This window comes from Tyto alba, unplaced genomic scaffold, assembly GCF_018691265.1.
Source record: "Tyto alba isolate M040663 unplaced genomic scaffold, T.alba_DEE_v4.0 Super-Scaffold_38, whole genome shotgun sequence".
In the NCBI taxonomy this organism is placed as follows: Eukaryota; Metazoa; Chordata; class Aves; order Strigiformes; family Tytonidae; genus Tyto; species Tyto alba.
In genome coordinates this window covers 14,484,514-14,509,809 of record NW_024881313.1, presented here as the reverse complement: position 1 = coordinate 14,509,809, position 25,296 = coordinate 14,484,514, and the positions used below count along the sequence as shown (strand labels likewise).

The window sequence follows — 25,296 nt, the reverse complement described above, 5'->3', positions numbered from 1 at the left end:
TTTGCTGTGGTAATTGTTTACGAATATAGTTGTTTTTTCCAATTATCCTTGTAAAACATCAGCAGTCTTGTCTCCATTTCTCTCTGTTGAGGTTTGTGTATAGAGATTTATGCTCTCAGGTATTTCAGTTACAGAAGTATATACTAAATCTTAAGCATTGATTTTTATTCATAAAGTTCCACAGAACAGAGAGAGAGATTTGTGGAAAAGATGGACTTAAAAGTTAAACCATGATCATGCAAACAACTATGTGTCCATACAGCTATTTTCAAGGCCTTGGACTGAAATGTTATTTCATACGCAAAAAATAAAGGAGAAATTCTGAAAGGCCAGAACTCATGCTAATGCCTGCAGGAGAAGTTAAGCCCAGAGTCAGGTCTGGAGAATTTGACTTAAAGCATATTAGTGTGTCTTCACAGACAGAGACACAGTATGGAAGTGGAGAATTAATTTCTTCCACAATAGCAAGATTTTGTAATCTTGCTGAAGCAAAAGCACAGTGGAAAATAAGAGAGGTGGTCTGTGGAGTAGAAAGTCACTTGCACTTAGAATAAATGAGTCTACAAGTGAAGTCCTAGCCCCTACATGTTAGCAGTAAAAATCCCACAGAATTACTTGGTCTACCTTGTACTTCAGGTTTTAAGTACCTAGTGCCCAGCTGAAGCAACCATCTTCTGAGATTGACCTCCAAATCAGGCACTGTGTAAATGCCAGATACATCATCTGTGTGCCTCTATGTGTGTGTTTAATATGAAAGCAGCTTTTGTTTTACAATTGCTGCTAGTGCCATAGGTTGTGGGGACTGGTTTTCATTAACATACTTAGGCTTTTGTGATTTAACACTATTACATGATCTGAGCGCTTGAAAATTACTTGAGCAGGCCCAATCCACAAAGTCTGCCACGTGTCTCAGTGCCCTTTCCCAGGGCAGGAGTCGTTTCACACTGCTGGCACAACATGATTTCTTCCAGCAGCACAGCAGGAAGAAATCCTTACAGGTTTCAGAGGTTGTGAAAACCTGTGTGGTTTAGCAACCTCTTCTTCATCCACAGACATGAAAGGTCTCCATCTCTTTCTTCCTCGAGGATAACAGCACCACATTTGTACTGTAGCAGGATATTTTAAATTTATGCTATTTGGTTTCGGAGCTAGAGGTCTGTAAATGCTGTTGTAGGGCTTCTGCTGTTCAACCATTATTTCATGTTGGCATTTTTATTTGAAGGTCCAACCATGGCCAAGAAAAGGAAACTTCTGTACTTTTCTTTTTGTGTTACATCTTCCAACTGGAATATTTTCAAGCACAATAGAATTGAACATGAGCAATGGGAAGGGAGGAAGAGGAGAAAAGGGAATCAGCTAGAAGAGATGATGACTCCAGTGGGGAACTCTGCAGTTTAGTTCTCTGGGGACTGAAAAATGCTTTCAACCCGTGTGATGTTGCAACAGTCCAAAAGAGGAGAGAAAAATCCATGTCTGGTCTAGACCGACCAGAAACTAAAAACAAGGGACACTTTGAATTCTGAGACTCTCACCACAACTGAAAACTGTGCTCAGGCCAAGTAACTGGAAAATCAGTTTCTTGGGTTAGAGAAATGCTTCCCTGAAGAATCAGAGTCAGCTTTCCATTTTAATTGGTAAAGAAATTATTATATTCTGAAACAGTGATTCTAACACTTGAATCAGTGCAAAGGTTTGCAATCAGTCAGGGCTGTGAAGAGATTTGAATAGTTTCGTATGAAGCTTAGTGAAATGCTACAGTAAAACAACTTTTTCTGTGATATTTTCTTGCCATTTGGCTGTGATAGTCTATCATTTGTCACAAAATGGAAAAATAAGATCTGTCTTCATAATGTACCAAAAAGAAGTCTGACTGCAAGCACAAGTCAGGAAGAGGCATGGAGACTGGAGCTGAGTGGTGAAACTCTAGATCAGGAGATGGTTATGAGAAATCGTAGAATCTTAGGATGTTTTAGGTTGGAAAAGTCCTTTAAGATCATCAAGTCCAACCATTAACCTAGCACTGCCAAGTCCATCATTAAACCATGTCCCTAAGCACCACATCTACATGTCTTTTAAATAACCAGGAGACCTGGGAGTCCCCCAACCAGGAGTAATTGAATGTGGTAATTGTTAAGGACAGCTTTAAAAACAAATGTTGAGTAAAAATTACTTACAGGGTGCTTGTTTTAAGAGGGAAGGGTAGTAAATTTCAGGACAAATTTTTAAGTGGCAATAGTACAGGCATGGCCTATGCTGCAGGCAAAATAAATTTTCTGAACTAAATGACTCCTCTCAGTCAGCCAGGTTACAGTGTTTGTTTTGGGGGTGAAATACGTATTTCCTTCATTGCGCTGGTACAAGGATAGCTGGAGACTGAGAGAAAGACTCTAGGGATCCGGTCGTAATGCCTGGAAATACCACCTGCTCCTTAAGGGATCGGGTGGAAGCTTTGCAGGGATTTCCATTGCAGAACAAGCGACGGGATCAGAAGAACCTTCCTAGGTGTGGCAGAGATTAGTAGTTAATTTTGCAAGAAACAAGAAAACTTAGGGTTTTTTCTCTTAGTCCTGAACTTTTAAAGCTGGTGTATTATTACTAGTCTACTCACTGTGGAGGATGTTAGGCTAAATATGTTAATCCCAGGGAAAAGTGCCCTGTAGTCCTCTGGATTAAAGTGATATATGTATCAGGCATTATATTATTTTATGCTTAAATTTTAAACCAATATTTTCTTCAAAAAGATTCAGTCAATATACTTGAGTCTGGTAAAAGTAATATGACTCATATAGCCTGTATTTTATCAATATGTGAAGCCTCTTTTTACAAAAGAGCACCACAGCACTTCAAGGTAACAAAAAATCAAGGGAGTTTGAAGATGCTATGCAGTCCGTTCTTGTAGTGCTGTGATTTTTCTCTTGCTCTTGCAGAACTGCAAATTTTTCTTGCTTTTGCAGAACTGCAGTCAAAGAGTATACAGACAGAACATTTTATTCAGGTGTTTAAAAAACATATAAGTGGAAAGGGAAGGAAGAATGTCACATGCTTCTGTTCAAGTCTTTTAGGTGCTGTGGCCATATGATAGTTTCAGACATTCATTCACCCAATTTTACCCTTTCTTTTCCTAATGTTCTCTTTTTATCTGACAGCCATTAGAAAACACGACTTCTCTGTAGTAGTTCATAAGGACAAGATGATATATTGGGAATGTGCCGTATTAGGGATGGGGAACTCTGGAAGGATGACCTGGAACTTTTTAACGTTCCTGCAATGCACATTTAAGTATCTTTCTGGGTAGGGGGCAGAGATACCTTACATGCGCATGATTCTTGCATGCAAATATGCTTGCAAGCTCAGGCTCACATGAAATTCTCATCCAAAATTTGTTGCCTGTTGTACAGACCTTAGGCCAGGACCTGTTCACCTCTGTTGGGTTTCTTTTCAGTATTCAGCACTGAGTAGTCTTCCCTGCTTTGGCTGACTGAAATACATTTTAGAAGGCAGCTGCCTGTTGCCAAGAAGAGCCTGCATGCAAGAATATTTCCATCTGGGATGACTAACATGTGCCCCATGTACGTCCAGTCTCACATCCCACTCTGCAAACAAAATCCACTGATGAATTAATTCTCTTCTTGCTTCAAAGGGCAGTCAAAAGATGAAAGTGAAAAACTGGACATATTTCAAAAAAATTACATTATATGAAAAATAGGTCATTCAGCCAGTTTGCAAATCATAGATTCTCAAAAATGTGAAATGTCAAGCAGTCTTATTTGAAAAACTATGTGTTCCCTTGCTTGTTGCATATTTTGCTAGTGATGGAAAGAACATATTCAAAAAGGAAACACGATGTTTTAACTCCTTCTCAAGAATGCCAACAATATTCAACTTGTTTGATCCAGGCTTATGTCACTATAAACATGATGCATTTGTCCTTGCTCAGTTTGTAATTCTTTCATAACAGAAACAGTGAAATTAATTTGAACAGTTGTAAACGTAAAAGGGATATGACAGTTTCTGGTATTTCATAGCTGCAAATATCAAATCTGCTTCTTGTGAAGACACTTGATTTTACTGAATGTGTCCCATGCATGGCTGATCCTTCTCATGCACTAAGGAATGTTGATGCTGATATAAAACCCCATATAATAACCCACTGGTTTCTCATATATCAGTGACTCAGGCAATAAAATATATAATTGTAATGCTAATTAAATTGCTATTTTAAAGATATGTCTTTAATAAAGGGATTGTTTATACCTACCCAGAATTAAAAACAGAGCTATCAGTCGAATTCAGTATAGCTGTCAATACTAAGAACAATACACAGAAGCTGCAACTTTTTAGCTAGTCTCAGAGATGCAGGTCTGAGGAGGTGTAAATCCTCCGTCCAAGAAGAATGCAGAACATAGTGGTACATATATTAGCAGAGCAGAGACCTATAATTACATAAATCCTCAAAAAAATCAGCTATTTAGTCAACTATTTGAGCAGTACCAGTGCTAACTGCCTAAAACTGGCAATCCAAAACTTAGACAACCAACAAAGAAAATGTTGGCCCAAGCAAAATAGTATTCATCTCGAGAATTAAAACCCTAAGCCAGTGTCATGTGCAGTCTTCTCAGATATTATCAGTGGATTCTAATTTGTCCTGAATGTGCCTGGTATGTTTTCATATGGTGTAAAAATAAATACAGTGATTTAAAACCCTAGAGAGTCCAAGTGGGTAATAAATACTCGAGCTTTGTAGAAATGCGGGTTCTGACTTTCTGAGATCATTTGTGCTTCTTGTGAACATTTGATCCAGTTCAGCACATCTGGGGATTTCTTCTGCAGGTGCCAGGGAGTTAGTTACAGGGCTTCCCCCTCCATTTATGGAGATTACAAAGTGGTGATCCATCTTCGTGGAGTCTAAGGCAAAGGCCAGGCATACAGCAGGCTCATTGGAGTTAGTAGTTGGGCAACATTTGAAAATTAGTATTTTACATGGAGATTAAACAAAACCAGGTTTGTAGGGATAGGTCATACTTTTTTATTAGAGAAATGTCTATAGTTGGAAAAAACAGGCAAGCTTTTAGACAGACAAGACCACTTCTGGGCTGGAACAGAAGCAGGAGTGTTCAAAGCTAAGTACAAGCTGAGAACAATTGCTCTGCTTTTACTTCACCATGTTAAATAAAGCATTGTTAGGACTGATTGACCACCTCCTAGAGCCTGGAGAGTCATCGAGATCTGAATTAAGAAGAAATGGTATTTGGTCCAGCTATGACAGTCTATTTTAATCTCACCTATGGCTCCACCAGCTTCAGCACACAAACATCTTTAACCTAAGCATTTAATGATCATTTCCACTGAGGAATTGTTTATTCACAGTAAAAGTCAGGGTGGCCTTAGTGGGAAGGATTCCAGACTGAAACTCTGAAGCCAACCCTCTATTCTTCACTCAGCTGTGGGTCTGCTGAGTGATCTAAAGTGAGTGGGTCTGTCCGTCAGCTTCTGTGTGGTAAATGGATGTATTAAAACTGGCCTCCTTGCAAAGTCCTTTGAGATCTACAAAGGAGAAGTGCTACACAGCAGCTATAAGCTTCTTCATTACTAGCTCTTTTTCATGTGGTTCCTTTAATAGACATTTGGGTTCTTATTTAGATCTTCTGAACAGGGTGTAACACCACTGGTGCTAGTAGCAACTCTGGTTTGCCAAATGTGACTAGAAGACTCCTACTACTGTGATATAAGCAGTTAAAAAGTTATTTCTCTAAACTTCCAAATGTCAGGTATGTTCTTAAATAGGGGAAGGCCATTTGTGTTCAGGAACAACAGAAGTGTCTTCATCTCCATGGACAATTACTGCAGTGGTACATCTAGTCCAGTTAGGCGCATGTGGAAATAAAGGACCATGTAGACACTCACAGATTCTCCAATAAATGTACAATAAATGTTATAAATGTTATCTTCTTCACATTTAAGTAAAACACATGAAAATTAATGCCAAAGCATTTCCCATTATTCTGTAATGTATATGTGTATGTGCACAGTCAAAGGTACAAATTCATAACCATACTTAGGCACAATGGCAAATGAACACTATGAACATGTGTACGTATGCATACATTGGCATTAAATAATGCGCAATATATAAAAAAATATGGCAAATAAACATTCAGGTTGCAAAGCCAAGCAGTATTGGATATTCCAGAATGCAAGTTTCCTGGGCATCCTTAATTAGTCCTTTTGAATATGTATGATGATACAGTTTTAATTACATGATAATGTGTCAGGTTTTTTTCCATAACAGAGTCTTGTCTCAGACAGTTTTTTAACCCTTCTGGTTTTTATCTTCTTCCATTCGGTGCTCTGGCCTCATATTTTATGTTAATGGACACGGTTCAAGTGTTACACTGAACACAGAAAACATTAATCCCCTTCCAAGCTTTTGTTTCTCTGTTACTCCCATGACATCATCTTAATATGCCCCAAATCCTGATGAACATGTCTCTGAACACATCTGTGCAGGGTGAGAATACTACTGTCTTTACAATATTATTGCCATCATGCAAAAGGACTGGAGCACAGGGGAAGAAAGGACAAAATGTCAGAATAACAACTTTCAGTGAAAACTGAAAGAGAGAGATGTGGGAGCTTTCACGTGTGTAGCATTTCCCTAGCGCTTTCTCCACTCAAAGCACAGGGCCGGTTGACTTCAGCTCTCAGCACTTCTGCATTTCAGGACCCAGGTGTCTGTTGTTGAGCACCCAGAAAATGAGGCCAAACACTCAATAGGGAGGAAATTCCAGAATGATGTCATCATGCCTACACGTGGGGAAGGGGAAGGAGCTAATCGTGCCCAGGCAATCCAAATTCTGGCATTTGCTAGCATTTTAGCATTTGGCTCACAACCCTATCATTCTTTTAGCTGACTTTCACTGTGTATGTGTATACATTTCTCTGTAAAGAAATAAGGACATCTGAATTGTGTCTAATCTGATAAAAATTCTTGCACTGGCTTCTCAGTAAAACTAATTTATTGATGTGTGTGCCCTTGGAAAAAGGCATGGCATGTGTTGTAATAACCTTTACTTATTTTTCCTGCTACAATTAAATCTAGAGGAATCTAGGGAAACTTGGTTTTGATTGTTCTCAGAAGAGGAAGGAAGGGAAGTAAAGATCTACCTTAATAGGTGCTGAAGTATCAGTACATCCCCCTGCTCCAGCTGTGCTTCAGCCATTCATTCTTACTCTGCTTTAGAAGCAGGAATGGGCTATAGGCAGGCAAACAATTTGACACCCAAAATGAGGGGATCAAGAGGTTCTAAGGGACAGAGATAAATTTGCTTCACTTTAGTCTGAAAACCTGCTACTAAATCTTACATTCTACATTTGCTACATTGTCCCTGTCCATTACTAAATTACAAGTAGGAATTAAAAACACAGCATGCTGCCTTAAAAATCCCAAGATTTTCAATTCAATATTGGTTTATTTTTTGTTTCCTGCCTGCAAATTTTCTCACATCCTTCCCCTTCTGAAACTTCCCTGCACAAGCTGACAGGTTGGAAACAGGTTAAAAATGGAAGCTGAAACCCATATGTAAACAGCTGGCTCCAAGAGCTGGTGCTCTAGGGAATGAAAACTTGTAATGCAAGACTCACAAAACTCTTGTGGGAGTTGGCTTCATTAGGTATCTACCATAAGTGTGTCTGTGTGCATATATCTGTACACCGTTGCGATCCTATCTGTGTGTGCATATGTACCTGAGGTTATCAGAGTATTCACTCCTGGCTGCGCAGGTCACTCCTGTCTCTTCTCACACTTCTCATCTGTTCTTTGAAACTGGGAGTGCCTCTCTCTTTCATACATCCCCATCTCCACTAGCACCACAGGCCAATGGCAGAAGGACCTTTCTTTACCCCTCCTATGTGTGTACAGCATGAGAGCTTTTCTCACTGACTCTCTGCTGACTTAGTTGGATATTATCTGTCTTTCAGCCAGTGGACAGAGCAATATGTTTACTCTACCAAACTGAACCACCCTGGCATGGTCTCTAAAAGAGGCTTCTCTGTAGCCCTTCTATATGGGGTACCTAGAGAAATGTAATTATCAAGTGAGGCATCAAGGAGAGGCATCATGTATTTTCCCTACCTTTTCCCCACTCTGAGCTTCACGGTCTGAAAAATCCCTAATAAAGAGGCAGCATTTGTTAGTAGCGCTTTTAATTCTGGAAATGCCTCTCCATCCATGATGGATTCCTTCTCCCTTCCCAGCCTGGGGAGCACACGTTTATCTCTCCTCCCTGACAGCTGGAGAGCCAAGCTTTCTTTCCCTTTCTCCTCTCTGCAGTCACTAGTGGTATGGGGAGCAATAGCAGATCTTATGCCAAGATTTCCTTGTTTTGCCAAGAGGGAAAAGTATATCTACCCATGCTGCGACACTTCCTTACAGTATGTGACTAAGCCATGTTCTCCAGCCAAAATGTCAGCTAGCAACATGCACTCTGTGGGCTTCTGGGGGGAGAAGTCCTAGTGTAGGCAATGTGGTGGAAATAGTATGGTGCCTATTATGTTACTGAGGACAAAATACAGCTGCGTGTTACTGTTGGCTGAATGCAACCTGTCAGCACCAATATCTCCCCAGGAAGCCAGGACTGACTGCAGCCAGCCTTTACAGGAGAAAGTGCCAGTAGCTAAGCAGTTGGAGAAACATGACATGTTGCCCCCTGCCCACATCCAGGCCCTGTTAACGTGGCAGCGTTAGAGCAGGCAGCATGCCTGGAGGAGCGCCATGTCACCAGGAACCGTGTGGTAACAGGAAAATTGTTCAGAAAGCCCCAAAGGAACTGCAGCCGTTTTGCTGATGGCTGAGTGCCCCGAGGCCAGGACAACACACGTTCACTCATGTGATGGACTGACCCAACGCACCAGTGGATCTTGATATGCCTTGATCAAGCTCCAGAATCACCCCAGAATAATTCCCCCATAGCCCACAGGTTTGCTCGTCCTAATTGTTAATTACTGTAAGTCACTCTTTTAGGACAAGCTCTATTTTCAGTCTTTGTAGTTCACTGAATCTAGAAGGCTGAGCATCCCTACCCTCTCAGGAGTGTGAGTGGGTTGGGTGCCAGCCCTGGACACTGAAGAATGAATCACGTTGCTGTAGCTGGGAACTAGTAATGAGGGTTAGGTAGGCTTTGAACCATTTTGATGCATCACTGTCTTTACAGCTCTACTTGTATTATGTTTTGTTCTGGACAATCAGAACCCTTGTAACTTCAGACAGACATCAAGGAATGAATGGTTTGCCCTCCTGAATAAAATGAGAACATGTGAGTGTGGGGAGAGAGGGCAAGGGAGAGAGGCATTTGCATAGGTCAGGAAAGGTCATTAAAACATCTGGCAGTAGTAACTGACATGTGTCAAATTTTAGTGTTCATTAAATTCGTATTAATGCAAGAATGGTTCTTAAACTCCAAATGCCACTTTTGGTTGCTGTGTTCCCCCAGTTGATGGTGATGACTTTTCAGAACTGTACCATGCTTGTTTGCTTGCTAGTGGCATCTGACCTGAGGTCAGATTTCTATTTAACCCCTTCCTGTAGGTCAAAAGACAAATTAATCTGGTGAGAATTGAATTGGAAATGAGGTGTCTGGATAGCAGGTGTCCCAACCCTGGAATAGCTGCCAGGCTGAAACATGTTTGCATCTGTTCTTATGCCATCCAAGAAGTCATCTCCAAGGTCAGGGAGATATTCAGCCAACATCTGAGATGGGAAGTTGCTACAGGGAGCTGAAGTGGCAGGTGCCCTGTGTTTAGCAGATTATCTTCCACTCTAGGGGGAAATGTCTGAAAGTTTCACTCTGATTATACATGTAGATGTTTCCATTTATTGTGCACTTTGTTTTACCTGTGTTTACTACCAGTTTATAATCATATAGAAGATACGTAATTTCCATCCCCCTTAAAGAGGAGAATCTCACAAATCTTTTTCTTCCTTTTTTTTTTTAGAGGATGAAGATGATGAAGAGATGGTGGAGCCAAAAGCACAGGATGACTTGGAGACAGAAAATCTAGACCAGAAGCAGGAAGTGAAAGAAGGTACTTTAAAAATTGGAAAGGATTTTGTTACAGCTTTAAAGGACTGAATCCTGCAAGTAGTTATCCTCATAGGTAGTTTCCATTATTGAGAACACTGCGAAATCGAAACAGTCACCAGTTTTATTGATTCAAAACCATATGAGTGGCATAAAAGCAGAAAATTGTATCCCAGCAACTCAGCAGGTAGGTCTGAGAAGCTTGTGAAAGGCACAAGACTTCAGCTGTTTAGAAGAAGGTATATGTCCTCATAATTTGGAAACAAAGTAGAGATTCTCGGATTCCAGGACTGGTGCTTACTTGTCCTCTGGCTCAAATAGCCTGCTTACGTGAAAGATTTAAAATGCGAATGCCAGGCATTCCAGCAGCTCCATAAAGATGGTTGGTCTTCAAAAGTACTTAGAGCCCCTAACTGTCTGTCTGCTTGAGAGGGGCAAACTTAAACCTAGTGGTGGTCAAGAATCTTCCAGCAGAAAACCATTTCACTGGAAAATGTTGACTGTCAAAATCAAACCTTTTTGTGGGAGCTACCCCAAAGGAACTTAAGGTCAAAACCAAAGCCAGGCAGGTCCAGCCCTTCTGTCCCTTCCTCTGGATTGAGAAACTCTCCAGGGTTACAAGAGACAAAAATTCACATTACTACTTCTTTCTGGTGCAGACACGAGACACTTGCTGAAGTGGTGCATGTCAGCACTAGACACGGTAGATATTCTGGGTGTCTCTCATTTGCTTCTCTTGGACCTGTTCTAGCTTTCGTAATTAGAAGAGGGATGTGAAATTTGGTCCTTCTCAGCTGGGAATTTACTAGAGTATTGTCTATTCTGGTGTATCGCTTTGAACAGTCAATGCTCACATCTGTGTGGAGCAGGGGAAAAGAGTTGAAATATCAGCAGTTCCACTGTGAGACAAAACGAGTTTCTTCTCCAGCTTTTCTTAGCTCTGTATTGCCAGCACTGCTCATAGTGCTGTTTACCCTCTTTGAAGGTAACTTACTTCCTCAGGTAGGGCCTAAGTCACTTCTTGATTGTTATCAGGATGATTCTGTGACCTTGGCTTTGTTTTTCACAAGATAATCTCACTAGTGGGAAAAAAAAAGTGTCATTTACAGAGAAGCCCATGAAATTGTTAACTGTGAATACAGCAGTGGATGCTCCTTTCTCATCCACGGCAGCCTGGCATGATTTACATCAGTGTCCAAAAAACCTGAGTCTGGAATATGGTGCCCACATTCTCTATCCTCACACACTGAAATGAGTTGCAGCACCAGTCATGCTGTTTTGATTATAAATTGATCTTTCTTCCCTCGTAAACACATCATAGAAATCACCCGTGCCATAGATCCTGCAGTGTCCATTGCTCATTAGGTCCTTGTAGAAATACGGAGGGGGGAACTCACTCCTCCCACTCCTTATCCTTCTGCTTCTCTCACCGTGCCCAGCCACTGCCGCTGTGGGTGGAGGGGAGCAGCGGTGACAGCAGGAACAGGAGTCACACAAGAGTCTGCAAAGGCCGAAGGGAAGGCATGAGCAAAAACATGGCAACACAGAAAAACTTACTTCTTCCTGAAAACTACCCTTCCTCCCTAAACTGCGGTGTCAACTCACGTATGGACTCTAGCAGTCACTGGACCTAACACAGTATCTCTTTTACTGATGACAACAGGAAGCCATAAAAACTGGTTTCACTGCACCCACTGTATAAGCACTGTCCCAAGTTGCTGAATGCCCCTCTAATATTCAGCTCACAGCTGATCCCACCCCCATTTATTTCCACATAAAAGTAACGCTAGCGCTTATACCTGGGGAGAAAGCACAAACTCTTGCATGAAGAGAAGAAAAATTCTAAGTAGGTTCCTGAACTGATTTATTTCACTTTTTCATGGGCTTTCAAGATAGACTTTTATGTACTTTGCTAAGTGCCACTGCCAACATCTTTTATTTCTTTGTTGTGTTTTAGTCCCCCCTTCCCTGCCTAGCAGACCCCCCAGGAATGGTATATCAACTGGGCTAGCTTAGCGCTGGTCTCAGACACACAAACTGCAGGCTGTAAAAGCAAGGCACAGCTTGTTTTAGCAGAATCAACTTTGTGAGGTGCTAACACTTGACTGGGTTCAAGGAAGAAGAAAACATGCTCATTGCCTGACAGAAAGTGAACTTGGCCTGTAGTACATGTTGTGATGGATAAAACAGTGGTGTGCTGATGACTGGCATTAAATGCTGTGAATCAAATGAAACAGTTGTACCCAAACTGACAGGTAACGGGGTCCCATTTTTTAGTGTTTGGTGTCATTCTCTCCCTGTTGGATTTAGCCCTTTTGCCAACAAAATCCCGTTTTCCTTGCTGTTGTAATCACCCTTCTCATGTTCTGAGCAACATTCAGTTTGAAGCCATAGTTTGTGTTTCATGGAAGTGATTAAAACCATGTTACAAGTCAAACAGGAGTTTAGAAGAACATTTCCTGTCGGTGCTGCACTCTGTGTGCCTACTCAGAATTAATAGCTTTTCTGCAAATTAGCACATAATGGGTTAAAAGCATGTTTATGTTGGCATTAAGTACTCTGGCTTCTTTTTCTCTCCAAGGCAAGACAATATTTTGCAAACTTTTTAAAGAATCTCTAATAGATATTATAGTGGCGCCATTCACACTGCTATATAGTAGTTAAGGCTGTGTCAGCACTTCCATTATGAATCCTGTTTTTCAGGGATTTATAACCCAGCCGTAAAAATTTGCTCTGGGCTGAAATTTGGTTTCAGCTCAGGGAGCACATTTTTTAACAGATTAAAAAAAATCAGCGTGGCATTTTTTGAGTTATAGGAGTGTAAGAAAAAAAACCATGGGAGAGAGAAGTGCAGGGAGAGAAAGGCAGACAATCTTTTCATGAACATAACTCAAAAATAGGTCAGGATGAAAAATAAAGCTTGGATCCAGTCTGTTCAGTCTCCCTCTCCCCAAGCCAACAGGACAGGAGTGCTCTATTTTTATAATGGTATTTTAAGAGGAAATGTGATTTTTTTTTTCTCTGTGGTTTATAGGTATTCCAATTTAATTCTACAGACATTTATTGCATGCTTAATTTCCTCGTCTTCCCCCCGCACACCCCAGAGTTGCTCTGCGGGGTTTGGTGGCATTATTCAGCAGGCACAGCTGTTTGCAGGGTCTGACCCTAGTTCTGGACCTCTCTCAGCATCCACCATAAGGCACACAATGCACCTGCAACAGGGCAGCCTGCCTGGCACAACACTTCTTGTGGCACTGCAATGCCATGGAGGTGCTAAGGGCAGGGAAGCAGCTCAAGCTCCCCCAGAGTGTTTCTGGAGTGGGAGGTGAAGACCTGGGTTGTTGACCGTTTGAAGCATATGAAGCCATGGGACTCCCCTGTATTTCTTCCACAGGGCTGCCTGTTGTCATCCATGACTCAGGTGCATGGTGTTCCCACCATCCTTGGACGAGCCAAGTGTGGGATACCTGCTGATGAACTGGGCTGGGCTCTGCCTGTTCCCAGCCTCTCCTGACCATGTAAACAAGAGTCTGGTCCCAAACTGTGGCATCAAGTGGGTTGGGGCTTTCCAGAGGGCTCTGGAGCTCCACCTAAGGCACCTTTGTGTCAGTAGAAACCACATGAACAGCGGGACGGGCTGGGTCTTGAAAATGGGCCTCAACCAGCATTTATCTGAAGCCGTGGATATATCCACAGAAACTTGCATGAAAGGCTGTGATGGGGGAGGCTGGGATCTGCATCTTGAAAAGCACTGCTGTGCCCCTGACTCGCCCTAGGCCTGTGCATGGGGCTCGGGTGTCCACGCAGCAAGCTGTGATGAGAGAGATGGTTTAGCTCTCGCCAGCTCAGGCATCGGTATCAGAGAAGCAGGACAAGGTTGCTGGCTTTGCTCCTGCCGTCTCTCTGAGGTTTTTAATTGCCTGTAACACCATGGTTTCGCTGCCACCAACACCGGCGCGAGCTCGGATATGCCTGGCTCAGGCGTGCTCAGGGACGTGGCTCAGCACAGCCCCGGGACAAGCACAGTCAATGGGCACAGCCCTGCCTGGCATAGCTTCACATTTAAGGCTCTGGGCCTTGCTACTCCAGAACTGAAGAATCTCTAAACGCACATCAAAATCTCCCTTTACATCTTCAGCAACTGTGCCATGCAGGGACTTGTGTTTTAAACCCAACACGACCAGGATATGGCACATACCAAACCAGGACATGGCACATATCAAGCCTGACATGAAAGTGAGAAGCACAAGAAAAACAAGAGCACCAGAGGCTATCGACAGACAGGGACCAAAAGCTGCTGAGAGCCCCTTAGCACCTTGCGGTTCTCATGCTGTACATTTCTACCATCCTCCATCGTCAACACATCTACAATTTACATGGGTTTAAATACATGCTGAAAGAAATAATACAGCTCTTAAAAGGGTTTTACTAATCTCCTTCTGTCTCTCGTTATATCTCTGGGCTCATAACAAGGCTGTTTCCTGCTTTACTGTTTTTATTAGTTTGACCTTTCCTTCATTCACTTTCTGCTCTTTTTTTCTTTCTTGCCTTGAATGGTCTTAATTTCTTTTGTCAGGTTTTTACAATTGCTGAGGTTCCAGGAGAATATTTTTTATATTCTATTATACTTATTTAAATGTGGGTCTTTCTTCTGTTTAGCTGTTCGGTTGGGTTTTTTTTAAATATATTTTTGGCTGCCTTGGGAGAAGACTCAAATCCTGGTATTTAAATATTTGTGAATTTGATCCTACACTGTTATCACAACTGTTTATATTTTCTACAAACCTGCTTCTGCCAGATAAGAACAAGTCTGCAGCATTCATTATCACGTTCCTAAAGATCCAAGGAAATGTTTTAGTATCAACTGTGTTTTTTTCTATTTTATCCAAAGAAATTTGTGGACAAAGGATCTGATGTGAAATACGCTATTTCTGAGGATTATGTTAAATCATATGAAATAATAAAATTATCTTATTTTTCAGGAATAAGTGTCGAACAGATCTGTTGTTTTCATGTCACATTCATTTTTTGTTACATATTCTAGACCTTTTAGCTCATGCATGCGCGTACAATGTCTTTCATTACAGTTACACCTCACATTTTCTTCCCCTGCAGCGTCCTCCGTGCTTATCTAACTGCATAGTGTTTAAATGCAAATTCCATTTTATTTGGTACAGTATTATACATTAACAGGAGTACAAGGCTTCTTCAATCCATGTTGTTGACATCATAAGCCCAGAGCCAGCCAAACAGCACTCTGCTTGTGGGTTCACACCATCCCACCGACATTTCCATGGGTCCGTGGGCAAATGGGAGGCCCAGTGGCCCTTTTAGGCAGAACATGGTGGCTGCACCATGGGTCCTCTTGCAGTGAGCTGTGCAGGGCCGGGGGGGGTTCAGCTCCTCCAGGCGGGAAGCAGAGCACAGGCACAACAGTTTGTTACGAGGCCACGGCATAGAAACAAGAGCAAAGTATAGGTCTTCCTTTGCAAGAGCTTTCATTGCACTCCAGGCAAAAAGCACACAACTTTTAGCACTGATAAGCTAAGCACTGCACTAGGCTTTGTTAGACATGGAAGGTTAGATGTGGTTTGTTTGTTTTTTACGCCAGGGAGAGCAGATACTTGAAGGCAAATGCTGTATTCTTACAGGGAATTTCTGAAGATATTGTCACATCACATAGGTCTCTGTGACAAAACAAAACAAAAAATACTTTGATCAGCTACTTATGTTTCTCAGAATTTTCCTTGAAGAGAGCCTGTGCCTCTTGAAAGCTGAGATCAAAGTAACTGTAAGCTCCTAGATAGGAAGAAAAATTGCAGAAAATTACATAGATTCTTTTTATTTTGTTTGAGGTATGGACAGACAGGGAGAAGGAACAAGGGGAAAATGGCTCTGAAAGACAAATGGTTAGAAACTCTTCATATTTGAAAGAACAAGCCGGTCTGTTTTGGGTTTTTTGCTTATACTTCATGTATTTGCAGTAGTTACAGCAGTGTTTTACATTGGAAAAAGTAATGATGTTAACATTCTTGTAAGAAGAGATTGCCTCAAATAAAACTTCAGAGGCAGCCGAATGAAAGAAGAAAATAAGGTTAAAATATGAAGCTTAATATCGCCAGGGGGCATCTGGTGTGTCAGTCAGATGAATGAGGTAAGCTGATTTATGCCCTACAAACTTTAGCCAAGGTGTTTCTGATGCCTAAGAGGGTTTAATAGACTGCTGGCCTCCCACAGATCATTGCTAACTGCAAGGGAAATTTTGCTGAGGTAGAACTGCAATCATGTGTGTCTCCATTGCTTGTGAACACCCCACAGCTCCAAAGGTGTTTATTTTTTGCCTTTTCCCTTTCTATTGATTTTTGGTTGTATTTTCTTTGCCAGTTATAGTCAGCAAATGACTGAGTAATAAATTTATATTTCCAAGCTGTAGAGAGGATTTGATTTAGCAAATAATTTTTACCATTTGGAGCAATTTACAATGAGTTTTCCAGTTGCCTTTGCAGTTATTTTCTCCCCTTTTATGCCATTTTGCTGCATTGTCATGCTTGTTGTCTTTGATTCTCGGAAAGCGATGCCTTAGTGGTGACAGTGGGATATTGCCTCATTACAGGCTTCCTTGCCAGATGAGTTCCCTTAGTGCCAATTACTATTCAGCAGTGGATGCTGCAATAGGTCAACCTGTACTCTTTGCTAGTCATTCTTTTTTTTTTTTTTTTTTTTTTTTTTTTTTCACATGCATTGCTTCTGTCTAAAGCACTTAGAGGCAAATTGTGCTCCTGCTTTGGTAATTGTCGTTCTGGGACTCAGGGGGACCATGCGGGGGGATGCAGATAGTCTCTGGATGTGTGGAGCTCCACAGGGACCACTAACTGGTGGTAGGAGGCATAGGGCCAAGGCCATAGGAGATCATCAAAGGCTCAAGTTTCTAACTTCTTAGCTACTTTGTCTCCTGAGGACCAAATTGCTCCTCCATCTTTTGCATTTTTCCTGCCCTCTATATTTAGCCCAGGTGTAGTGCAGAGATTTTCTTTTAAAGCTAGCGCTTTGACCAGTTGGGGCAAACCTAAGCGTGGTGATAACAGCCTCTCCCAACCACAGGGAGTGCTCTGAAAGCAATTACACTGAAAATTGGGGGAGTTGAGTACTGCAGTAATGCTGACCATGTCACCACTTCTATCTGCTGTTGAGCCTTTCAATCCATCTTTGCCCCTGGGGCTGGTGGTGGCATCGTACTTGAGCACTGGAGCTCACAGATCTAGTGTGAAACACAGGAGAATCAGGTGGCAAGCAAGGTCTACATCTCCCTGATAACTGAAAGTAGCTGTGTGGCATGGCACAGCAACTGGAAAGTATTTTCAAACTGCAACTTTAAACTGTGTCACTCGTTTAATTAAACATTAAGATATGAATGACAGGCCTTAGAGTTAAATGTTGATATATACTGTGTGTTCTCTGAGGCTGTGCTGAATTATGTTTTTTGGCTGCTGGTGTTTTAACCCAATACGGCCTACGGAGACTGCAAGGTCATTTTCACGAGTAAACACCTCAAATCCATAGTGTAAAGCCAAATGCAGGAGACCTTTGATTGACAGTTAAACTCTACGAGCCTCTGTAATTTTGCAATAAAACTGTTTATGATATGTTGTTTGTGTACCTAATTATAAATCTGGAACAAAATTCTCTGTTAGCATAATTCCTGTGATGTCAACAGAGCTCTTCATGCTGAAGGAATTTAAGCTAGTTGTAAGGTTGGTTTGGTGTTAACTGTGAAGATATTAACAGCATTTTTTGAAATATAAGTAATTCTGAAATATAAGTAAAATGATGGTTTAAAAGCACATGTGGGAAAAGGCATAATTAATATATAACATTGCCACAATACCAGTATGACCCTGCCAGTGTAATTGAGAACAGAATTTTGCACCATAGCAATAGCAGCATCTCAATTTCCTTTGCCTCTGATGCTTGTGCTTGAGTTGGAATTTACCAACAGGTCATTAAACTGATGGAGAGGTAGCATTGGTGCATCCTGCAAAGATAGTATTTTTCAAATGAAGGGCCATACTGGAAATACTGGTTTGGACGTAAAGGTTTAGCATCTCTGCGTATGTTTGAAGAAGCAACTTCATCTTGCAGGGGCCAGGCTGTCCTGACCAGTGCCAGGAGATGTGAGCTTCCCCAGCCCGGAGCCCAAGGCAGCTCCTGCCCCCTTCCAGGGCAGCCTTGCCCATAGCTCAGTGGCATTTGTAGCTCTAGCTCTTGGGGTTCCTCTGCAAGGAATAAAACTGCCTTAACAAAACTAGTGTTTGGTCAATTGCATTTGATTTTGCTGCCTCAGAGAATATCTTTGTTTATTTATTTCATTGCTTTGAAAAAAGCTCTACAGCAAAGACAGACTTTATCAGTGACACCAAGGAGAAATGGGAAGAAGTGAAGAGAGAGATTATGTGAGCCCTTTTAATACAAAGAACTTCAGTATATGTTAAGAAGATTATTTTATCTTTGGCTTCTCTGACAGGTCCCCTGTTACATAAGTGTTCTGCTTTCTCGAGTTAGGTATTGCCTAAATGTCAGTCAAAGCCATTTCCTGAAATAGGAACACTGGGTTTATTTAATTTAGGGGGTTTAAGTATTTTCCATTTCAGAATAATAAATATATAAGATATAGGATCTCTTCTCTGTAAATGCTACATTCTGGGAATATACAGGAGTATGTTTAGATATACTAAAAAACTCTTAGTCATGATTTTCAGGGTAAAGCTTTGATTTTTGTCCTGACATTGCTACGGCAAGCTTTTATGTCAAAAGAAACCCACTGAAGATGTTGATTGATTAGGAAAGAGGTGAAATGTCATACTCTTAACTACATCTTTTCATTTTCCAAGCTCCTCCTAGAGAACTGACAGAAGAAGAAAAGCAGCAAGTTCTCCATTCTGAAGAATTCCTGATATTTTTTGACCGGACAATACGTGTAATTGAGCGAGCTTTGGCTGAAGATTCAGACATCTTCTTTGACTACAGTGGCAGAGATGTAGAAGAGAAAGATGGGTCAGTTTGTGTATTTTTTGCCATTGTAAAATAAAGAATTCCAATGCCAGCAAGCCTTAATTTTAAAACTAAATTAAACATTTTTATAGTTAAGAAAAGGTTAAAATCTCTCTGTGAAGGCCTGGGTCACTTTGTTATCTGAAATTATTTTGTAAAATAGCTTCATGCTTTATTGATCTAGGAATTGGGGGTATTTTTCTTGACATATTATTCAGGTGGCTTAATTTTTTCTTTCATTTTTGGGATGAAATTTCAAATTCTGAAGAAATAATTGCAATAGATAAATGTGTGTATACACATGTGCATGTGTACATTCCAGTGGTGTACATCTGTGTGCTTGTATCAGGATATTTTTGCAAATTCAAATTGCTGTTTATATTCCACTACTGCCTCAGGTCTGTAATGGATCCCACTGTGCTATGCATTGTGTGGATGAAAATTATGATCTCCCAAAGTGTTTGTAATCTAAACGTATAAGACAAGAGATGACAGGTTGTGTACTCAGCAATTGATAGGGGAGCAGAAGCAGCAAAACTTGTCAGTAGATGAGGAAGTATTTCAATTTCAATACCTGCGTATCCATTGAAGCCTCATGGCAAGCCAGTAGCTGTGTCACACTGGAGTTACTTACCAGAGGTTCCACTGGAGCATCGCCCCTGTGCACTGGCTAAATGCATCGGTGTGGCAGCCTTGGTCCAGGACTGAGCTTCAGCCCATCCCAGTGGTGCCAGAAGGCATCTGCCATTTCCACTGCTGGGAGGAGGTTCTGTACCTTTAAGATTTCAGGAGTCATAAATAAGAGAGATTTGGTTATAGCTTGGAGGTGAAGATTCAGAAAAGGGGGAGCTGAATGCCAGGGCCAGGTTTGTTCCTGAGAGACAAAGGTGGCAGGTGGCCCAGGGTGATGCAGAAGAGTCAGGAAGGCAGTGGGAAATGAAGAAATGTAGTTTTGTGAAACAGAGGTAAAATTTGTTCCTTGGTGCAGATTCGTTATCAACAAGACAGTCGGTGAGAGCAATTAAATCAAGGCAACAGAATTCCCCAGGACGGGCAGAGATTTGAGAAGTAGTCAGAAACTTTTGCATTGCTTTTCACAGCATTTGAACACTGGTACTTCAAAAAATGTCCCTTTGTTTGAATTTACACAGAGATGTTCAAGCAGGAGCCAACCTTTCCTTTAACCGTCAATTTTATGATGAGCACTGGTCAAAGCATCGTGTTGTCACCTGTATGGATTGGTCTCTTCAGGTAAGATGTGAAGCTGGGAGATATGTTTCCACATACCTTTCAACCTCTCCCTAACAAATACCACCAGTGTCATTTTGCCCTTTGTTCTGCAGAGTATGATGTCATTTCTTAGCTAAGAGCAGGGCCCTGAATGAGTGAACACATGTTTCTCCATAAAGAAGAGTAGTGGGCAATAATGAAGCTGTCCTTTTTTTGTATATGTTACTTGGTCTTCAAAACCAGGATGTTGTATTAAAACTACAGGTTAACAAACCTAGTAAGATGAAGGAGTCTTTACTTTTCCTCCCCTCTCCACTCCTTCGACATATGGAAATTTTTACAGAACAAAAGATTCAAAATTAAACCAATCAAAAATAATTTACTAAATACCTAGCAATTTATTTAATAAATAGACATATTAATAGATAAAATAAAAAATAAGAATTGTGATGAATAAAATTTATTTTTCTGATATAATAAAACTCAAAATGTGAAGTATCTGAACAATTGGAAAAGATTGAAAAGAGGTGTTTCAAATAATTATGGGTCCTTTCTTCAAGTGATGGAAGAGGGAACTGCAGCTGGCCAGGGGACATGCTAAAGCAGCATGCCTTGAAGGTATCTAGTTTCTGTGCACAGAAAAGCATTGTCATATTGCAACATAAAACTGACGATAGAGATGCTTAAGCTTCCCCAAACCAATACAGCCACATCAGCAAAGCACAGAAACCAGGTTAATTAGTTACTCTGTTGGAGAGCTGGGATTAGTACACACACCCCTCACCACAGGTCATGTCAAATTCATTCAGTCACCGTTTCGCTCCAGCCCCGCCTCATCCTCTCTGCTTCGTCCCCATTAGCGCGTTCCTCTGTTCCAGCCTGGAGCAAGGCAGCTGGTTTCCCTGGGGAGGAAACCGAGGAGACTCCGCTCCAAGGTCCACAATACAGATATAACAAAACTGCTGCAGGAGGACATAGACTTGAAAAATGCAAATGCAAGCCAGCCTGCCTAGCTGACCCCAAACTCAGCCTCAGGTGTGCCCTGGTGTGCCCGGAGCCCTGATGCAGCCTGGTGTGGGTACCAAAGATGTTACAGATGTAGCACAGCCCAGTGCTAAGAACAAGCTTTGCTTAGCCTGATCTGAGAAGTAGCTGCTCCTTCTGCACCATGTTAGGTGTTGCATGTGGAGACAGCACGTGTTTAAGGCCAAGTATGTGTGTGAGGGCTGGAGAGAGACAGTGGATAAGGAGCACGGTGACTCTCGCATCCATCCTTCTCTCCTTCCCCTTGAAATGGTAGCAGGGCTTCTCGGGTAAGGCAGCAGCTGACTGTGTGGAGGACGTGGCAGGCAGCAGGAAGGAGGGGAGTTGGAGGGTCTCACCAAGCATCACTGGTAGGCTGTGCAGGTCCGGCTGTCCAACCAGGAATGGTGCACGATGGCCAGCTGCAGAGAGGCTTCTTGGAATATCCAGCTCGCACCCTGTGTGTGAAATTAAGGGTTTATACTTTTGCTTTCATACAAAATACCAGCTTAACAACAGGTATGTACTGGTGTGACGTGGGTGGCCTTTAAGCACATATGGATTTCCACAGAAATCAAATATAAGCCTGAGGAAACACTTATCTTAGGTTGTTCACTTGTTCAGGGGCTGGAAATTACACGGAATTCTTATCTGATATTTTCCTAACAGGCAGCTCTTACTGTATTCCCAGGGCAGCAAGAAAAAAAGCCGCCTCAGAAGAGCACTGCCAAATGTAATTGCTCAGCCCCTGGGGCTTGAAGGCATGTTCTGCTTCCCACCTCTTTGTTCCAGGGTGGCCCCTCCTGCCTCCCCCTCCGTTAACTCCTCACGCTCAGCTCCCTGGCACCCCAGTGTGGGCTCCTCCGCCCTGGCAGCTTCTCTGTCCCAGGGGGCTTCTGCACACTCCCCTACAGTACCCTGGGAGAAGGAATTGCCCCCTCTCTTGCCTGCTTTGAGGTGTATCATATGGCAGGAGCTGGAGCTGGATGGGGGTATGTCACCTAACCTCTAGCTCTGCTTCTCACCCACGCTCCAGGACGTGTCAGTGTCCAGCATACCAAAGGATAACTTGAATAATCATGGGAATTGCAGAATACATTGCTCAACTTTCTGCGATAAAACTGTTGCTGCAAAACATCCCAGAGGCAAATAGAAGCTTAATCAAACAAAAGACCTCGATGCATTGATTAAACAAGTGATTCTGTTCCCAGTCACATGTAAAATACGGTCCCAAGCATGTGGGATCATTCATATCATTAAAGCTAACCCATGGCCTAGACGCTTCATCAAGGATCTAAGGGAAAGGCCCAGCAGACTGAGTATAAACAGTGAGGGAAAGTGGGATCACCTTGCTCTGTCCGTGAGGAGGCAACTTAGCTCATCTAAAGCCAAGAAAACCACAGTCTCAGGGATATTGCCATGTCTTGACTTTCAGGCAGCAGCCTTGAATGCCGTTTCCCACAGCACCATTTCCACATTGATTTCAGTTGCAGTCACAGGACAGCTGGGCACCTGGTGACGACTGAAATTCTGTCAATGCAAGTAGATTGAGTGAAGTAGTGAGTGTGCAATGCCAGCGTGGATTTAGGGTGTTGCACTTGGCTCTGTTTCTTTAAGAGTCAAAAAGCCTCGTAATAGTGTTGCCCAGCTAGGTATGACCCTAGCATCTGTGTAAACTTGAAACTGTATTTCTAGTCAGATGCATAAACCATGATTGCAAAACCTACTTATAGACCAACAAGATTTGAGTCAGTGTTTGTTTATGGCCAGACGTGCTGCCAACCAGAACATGCTCGCTAAACTTTCCAGGAGTGTGAACTAACCCCAAAGTGCTTCCAAACTGGTGCTTCAGACCTGATCACACACCCTAGCTGGCTGCAGGCATGTCAGTGGAAGGGCTCGTCACTTCTGCCTGCCAAGGTATCTGCCCCTTCACAACTGCGGGCTCTGCTGCTCGCGCAAATGGTACCTAACCTGTTCACCCAAAACGAGATGCCCTGGCAAGATCCTGCTGTGCACGCTGTCTACCTGGATCTGGGCCAACGTGGGATGAAAAGGTTCAAAGGAGAAGCTGAGTTTGCTGTTCAGAAGTGGTTGTAATCTCTGTCACGAGGGAGGGAGAGAGAGAAGAGGGGGGTGAAATGGATGAGAACAGTGGAGGGCAGGCTGGCACAACTGTGTCCAGAGCGGTGGTGCCTCAGGTATGGGATTAAACCACCCACAGTTCTCCCTCAATACTTGAGGAGAGAGAAGAGGTGGTTGGTCTGCCGTGTGCTCTAAATCCCATGCAAGTGATTTGGGTGCTAAATTGCCATTATAAGATGTGCCAGCAGACAGGGTCTGCTGGGATGAAGGTACAACCCAGTCAGAGCTGCCCAAAAATGGGAAAGAGGCAGCTATGGGGGACACGTGTCGTTGGTGGTTCTCCCACACGTGGGTGCAGGCTCATTTAGAACAATGAGCTTGAATAGAAAAATCATCAGCTCCGTGATGTATTATCCATGGAAGTGTACACAAAGTTGGAAGGAACAGCTGCTGATGGCAAAAGTTATAGCTGTGTGCATTATTTCTTCCAAATGGATTTTGAGAGCAGAGAGGCGCAAACTCCAATAATAATAATATAAAGGGTGGTGGTGGGGTTTTTATTATTTTTAAAATGCCTAGTTTGGACCAAATTCACCGCTCCCAATAGCACTATTGGCAGTTTCTTTGTTCCACATCCTTTGCATCTACCAGCTGCACCGTCCCCCTGTAAAGTGGTGAACAGTTTGGCAGGAATTTACCTGCGAAAGACAAAAAGCGACAATGATTTGTGAAGATCATTGAGAAATATTAAGGGAAAGCATTCATAGTTTACAAGAGGAAGGTGTAAGTCCTTGTGGAACTTAGGCTGCTGGCTTGTTGGTTTGCAGAAGGCTCATGCTTTTCTCTGGATGTGCCATAAGGCCTACTGCCTTACTTTGACTGTTTAGAGGTAAGGACAGAAGCTACCAGAGGTGTCTAGTGTCAGGCATGTGAGAGTGGAGAACTGGGTGCTGTTGTATACGCAGAAAGTAATTGATGTTTTGTGGGCAAATTGTTACTTCTCATGGTGTTTTGAAACAATACAAGTTCATCAACAGAATGTGAAAATCTTATTTTTCATATACTATATGTTTGTGTATATGTATATAAACAGAACAAATACATGTGTGTGTTGCACATCTACTTCTATACAACAGTGGATAATGGGTGTACAAGAAAATATGGATCTGATTTTAGGGTGCTCATTACATCAATCTTACTGTCAGTGGAATTCAAGGTCACCCTGTGCTTTACAAGATGACCTCAGCATCTTGCAAAATTGAGCTTCTATGAAGAAAATGTTTTGTTTGCTATTTGAATCATCAAGAACAGTTTTCAAGTTGATTCTGCTCATAAGTGAATAGGAAGAGTGCATAACAAAATAAGAAAGAATAGTTTTCAGGGATGTTGAAAAAACTGTGAATTTCAGAATAAAACCGAGTCAATGCTATGGTCATAGTGTTTTTATTACCAAAATCAATTAAGACAATGGTTTGTCCCTGAAGAAATGGTTAAGCAAATACGTTAGAATTACTCAAGCTTTCCGAATTTTCCTCTTCCTTGTTCTGTATTCCCTTGATGAATATCCTACTAGTTGTCTTTTCTGAGCATTAGTTGCAGAAAATAACATTGCTTTTGTGGTATTTGAGAGTAACTGATAGAGGGCAAAGAGCAGGGCTTTAAGGATGTCAGGGACGAGTAGACTATAAAACCAAAACAAAGCTGAATACTATGATTGGACTAGTGTGTATTATAATTAAAACCAGATATTGCACAGTTAGTGTGAGATTATTTCTGTCTCATGTGATTTTTCATAGGTTATCATCCATCTTATTTCATTTGCTCTTGCTTTTTC

General features: G+C 42.0%; 1 protein-coding gene across 7 annotated transcripts in view; it reads left to right on the top strand.

The window, feature by feature from the left end:
* DYNC1I1 (dynein cytoplasmic 1 intermediate chain 1) overlaps positions 1-25,296 on the top strand; it is a 195,253-nt gene that overhangs the window by 94,732 nt on the left and 75,225 nt on the right. For all 7 annotated transcript variants that reach the window (XM_042801890.1, XM_042801892.1, XM_042801889.1 and 4 more), the window contains 3 exons: positions 9,991-10,080; positions 18,965-19,127; positions 20,276-20,375. In XM_042801890.1, coding sequence (XP_042657824.1) covers positions 9,991-10,080; positions 18,965-19,127; positions 20,276-20,375 — 353 coding nt within the window. The remainder of the gene's footprint in view (positions 1-9,990; positions 10,081-18,964; positions 19,128-20,275; positions 20,376-25,296) is intronic.